The sequence below is a fragment of the Thalassophryne amazonica genome, chromosome 16 (genome assembly GCF_902500255.1).
Source record: "Thalassophryne amazonica chromosome 16, fThaAma1.1, whole genome shotgun sequence".
Classification (NCBI taxonomy): Eukaryota; Metazoa; Chordata; class Actinopteri; order Batrachoidiformes; family Batrachoididae; genus Thalassophryne; species Thalassophryne amazonica.
Genome location: NC_047118.1, coordinates 56,322,777 through 56,326,795, shown reverse-complemented (window position 1 = coordinate 56,326,795; position 4,019 = coordinate 56,322,777). Strand labels below are relative to the sequence as shown.

Here is a 4,019-nt window from a genome sequence, read left to right as displayed (position 1 = left end):
CAACTGTCTGTTTGTGGATTTGTGCAGTTTTGCGCTGAGAATGTCTCAATATTGCGTAAGTGAGCAACACAATGAATGCGTGTGTTCTGTGATCTACAAATGCTGAACCACACTTAAACATAATATTCAGTTTTGCAAATGCCTTTTTTATTTTTACAAATGAAAAATGATATATTTACAAATAGATGTTTATTTGTAAAACCCAACACACAAGTTACAAATCAGAAATTTGTGTTTGTGGATCACAAATCATGTGTACAATTCAAGGGATATTTGTAAATCACCCTTTGTGCATTTGCAAGTATTAATGAGACAAATTTAACTCCATAAAAACAGAAGGATGAATTTGGATGTGCATGAGCCTAAAATTGGTGGCAAAGTTGCCCCAAGGGTTACTGGTCCTGGATCTCCACGTAAGGGTGCACCAAATTTCAAACAGAGGAGCAGCCGACAGTTCAAGAGTAAACCTCCCAAGCAGGGTGTCATTGGGTGCGTTTCTCTTCATATTTCTTGGTTATCTCCTAAAAGAGGTGACAATATTTTCTCACAAATAAAGTTTGCTGTGATGTTTCTTCAGGTTTGGAGAGGAAATCCCTGGAATGGAAGGCCTTGGGACTGGTAAGCACATTGTGGTGAGGGCAGGACACCACATTAGAAAAACAACACTTAACTTTTTGTTAATCAGACTCCTTTTTTCTTCTTCTTCTTCTTGTTTTTGTAGTTATCACCGTGATCTGCCCATGGGAGGCGTATAGTCATCTGGAGTTGCATGAATTGGCTCAGTATGGCATCATCTGTGTCTCCTCACTGTAAATAAATTTTTTATTGATCAAAGGGAATGAGGCGAGACTACACTCAACTTCTATACTTGCTCCTTTTCAGTGGTGGGCCACGCACAAATGGACTAGCACACAAATACATTTCAATCAGACAACTCACATGCAGGAGTACTTATTGCAGCAGCAGTGCATAGTTAAAAATTTGGCATGTGGGATCCAACATCATCACTCACAGCAGGACTGATGATTGGATATACATGTTTTCCTCCCAGCAGGAGTCCAAAGACTGCAACACTGGAATCATTGACAGGTGGAGAAGACAGTTGGGAAATTTGTACCTGAAATTGCCCACCTAGTGTGGAGGGAGTGTTTAGTTGATTATGCACAGAGTGTGTATGGTTGCTTATGTGGATAGTATCTCAGACCATGTGGAGCATGAGGCATGCCAGTGCATATAGTGCACAAGTTGGCTGCCTAAACTTACTCGCAGGTGTTGCTCCACATTTGCATATCAATGGATGCAGTTTTGTCTAAGCTTTTTATTCTTTATTTATTTTTTTATAAAATAAATATTTTTTTCATACTCTGAAGGTGACATTTGAATGCATGCCAAATGTTGAATATGTTTTTCTCCTTTTTACTCTTTATCTGAGACCATGGCTGAAAATACTTCTTAATTGAAAAGAGTACATTGAAGAAACTACGTAGAATCCAAATCTGAATAAAGCGTAGTCTTTTTAAAACAGTTTTTCAGAGGTGTCAAAATGGTCTCTTTTGCATCTATTTTATTGTTTTTTATACTTCATATTAAGGCCCATCTAATAAGCTCTGGTTAATGACAGTGATGGTTTTATATGTCCCTAAAAAAATCCCAATTAATCGTTATGCGTATTTCATTGCTTGTTAAAATGCTTAATATTATAGTCATATCTTTTTAGAAGACTGTACAAATGTTAGGAACAGCATCATAAACAAATTTATTGTTAGATTAGAACACATTGCTCTTGCTTAATATGTTATAGTGACAGAATATATAATTATATGTTAATAAGCACATACAACCCCTGGCAAAAATTATGGAATCACCGGCCATTCAGTTGTTCATTCAGTTGTTTAATTTGTAGAAAAAAAGCAGATCACAGACATGACACAAAACTAAAGTCATTTCAAATGGCAACTTTCTGCCTTTAAGAAACACTATAAGAAATCAGGAAAAAAAAATTGTGGCAGTAGGTAATGGTTACTTTTTTAGACCAAGCAGAGGGAAAAAAATATGGACTCACTCAATTCTGAGGAATAAATTATGGAATCACCCTGTAAATTTTCATCCCCAAAACTAACACCTGCATCAAATCAGAGCTGCTCGTTAGTCTGCATCTAAAAAGGAGTGATCACACCTTGGAGAGCTGTTGCACCAAGTGGACTGACATGAATCATGGCTCCAACACGAGAGATGTCAATTGAAACAAAGGAGAGGATTATCAAACTCTTAAAAGAGGGGAAATCATCATGCAATGTTGCAAAAGATGTTGGTTGTTCACAGTCAGCTGTGTCTAAACTCTGGACCAAATACAAACAACATGGGAAGGTTGTTAAAGGCAAACATAATGGTAGACCAAGGAAGACATCAAAGCGTCAAGACAGAAAACTTAAAGCAGTATGTCTCAAAAATTGAAAATGCACAACAAATGAGGAACGAATGGGAGGAAACTGAAGTCAACGTCTGTGACCGAACTGTAAGAAACCGCCTAAATGAAATGGGATTTACATACAGAAAAGCTAAACGAAAGCCATCATTAACACCTAAACAGAAAAAAAACAAGGTTACAATGGGCTAAGGAAAAGCAATCGTGGACTGTGGATGACTGGATGAAAGTCATATTCAGTGATGAATCTCAAATCTGCATTGGGCAAGGTGATGATGCTGGAACTTTTGTTTGGTGCCGTTCCAATGAGATTTATAAAGATGACTGCCTGAAGAGAACATGTAAATTTCCACAGTCATTGATGATATGGGGCTGCATGTCAGGTAAAGGCACTGGGGAGATGGCTGTCATTACATCATTAATAAATGCAGAAGTCTACATTGATATTTTGGACACTTTTCTTATCCCATCAATTGAAAGGATGTTTGGGGATGATGAAATCATTTTTCAAGATGATAATGCATCTTGCCATAGAGCAAAAACTGTGAAAACATTCCTTGCAAAAAGACACATAGGGTCAATGTCATGGCCTGCAAATAGTCTGGATCTTAATCCAATTGAAAATCTTTGGTGGAAGTTGAAGAAAATGGTCCATGACAAGGCTCCAACCTGCAAAGCTGATCTGGCAACAGCAATCAGAGAAAGTTGGAGCCAGATTGATGAAGAGTACTGTTTGTCACTCATTAAGTCCATGCCTCAGAGACTGCAAGCTGTTATAAAAGCCAGAGGTGGTGCAACAAAATACTAGTGATGTGTTGGAGCGTTCTTTTGTTTTTCATGATCCCATAGGTTTTTCCTCAGAATTGAGTGATTCCATATTTTTTTCCCTCTGCTTGGTCTAAAAAAGTAACCGTTACTGACTGCCACAATTTTTTTTCCTGACTTCTTATAGTGTTTCTTAAAGCCAGAAAGTTGCCATTTGAAATGACTTTAGTTTTGTGTCATGTCTGTGATCTGATTTTTTTCTACAAAATTAAACAACTGAATGAACATCCTCCGAGGCCGGTGATTCCATAATTTTTGCCAGGGGTTGTAGTTACATGGTAATAAATGTATAATTAATTATATACCCATCTCAATAAAGCAATAAAAAGCTTTGTAAAAGTAAGACATTGAGTAAAACTCAACAAATATCAAAATATGAGCTTATAACTACAGCAACTAGTTGAATTAGTGGCAAATGGCTTAAAGACAATGAAGAAGTCCAGATGCTGTTGAGATAACCTTTAGTTTTGTAAGTGGTTGGCTGACAACCTTCATACACAAACTCAATCAATGTATTTCTAATCCTCTTATAGACAATGATAATAACACATCAAGGTTTTATTAAAATCATAAACAGGTCATAAACCATGTTTCTTTTAGATGGTTGTGAAAGCCTAATTATGTAACAAAAAAATTCATTGTGTTGTTACTAATGTTTACAGTCTTCTTCACATATATTAACATCAATGAGCATCCTATAAAGATGTATAAGGGCCTTATTTCTAATTAAATAATGCTAATTACAAGGCCTTTAAAACACCATCCATTT

At 36.5% G+C, this 4,019-nt stretch overlaps 1 protein-coding gene across 1 annotated transcript; it reads left to right on the top strand.

The window, feature by feature from the left end:
* The first annotated feature begins 340 nt into the window (after positions 1-340).
* Positions 341-1,389, top strand: LOC117528739 (retinal cone rhodopsin-sensitive cGMP 3',5'-cyclic phosphodiesterase subunit gamma-like). Its single transcript, XM_034191372.1, has 3 exons — positions 341-489; positions 578-618; positions 722-1,389. The coding sequence occupies exons 1-3, from the start codon at positions 341-343 to the stop codon at positions 811-813; spliced, it is 282 nt and encodes a 93-aa protein (XP_034047263.1). The 3' UTR covers positions 814-1,389.
* The last annotated feature ends 2,630 nt before the right edge of the window (positions 1,390-4,019 follow it).

Coding starts and splice junctions, on each gene's coding strand:
- LOC117528739 (XM_034191372.1), top strand. CDS start 341: ATGAATTTGGATGTGCATGAGCCTAAAATTGGTGGCAAAGTTGCCCCA. Junction 490..577: donor CCCAAGCAGGGTGTCATTGG/GTGCGTTTCTCT, acceptor ATGTTTCTTCAG/GTTTGGAGAGGAAATCCCTG. Junction 619..721: donor AATGGAAGGCCTTGGGACTG/GTAAGCACATTG, acceptor TTGTTTTTGTAG/TTATCACCGTGATCTGCCCA.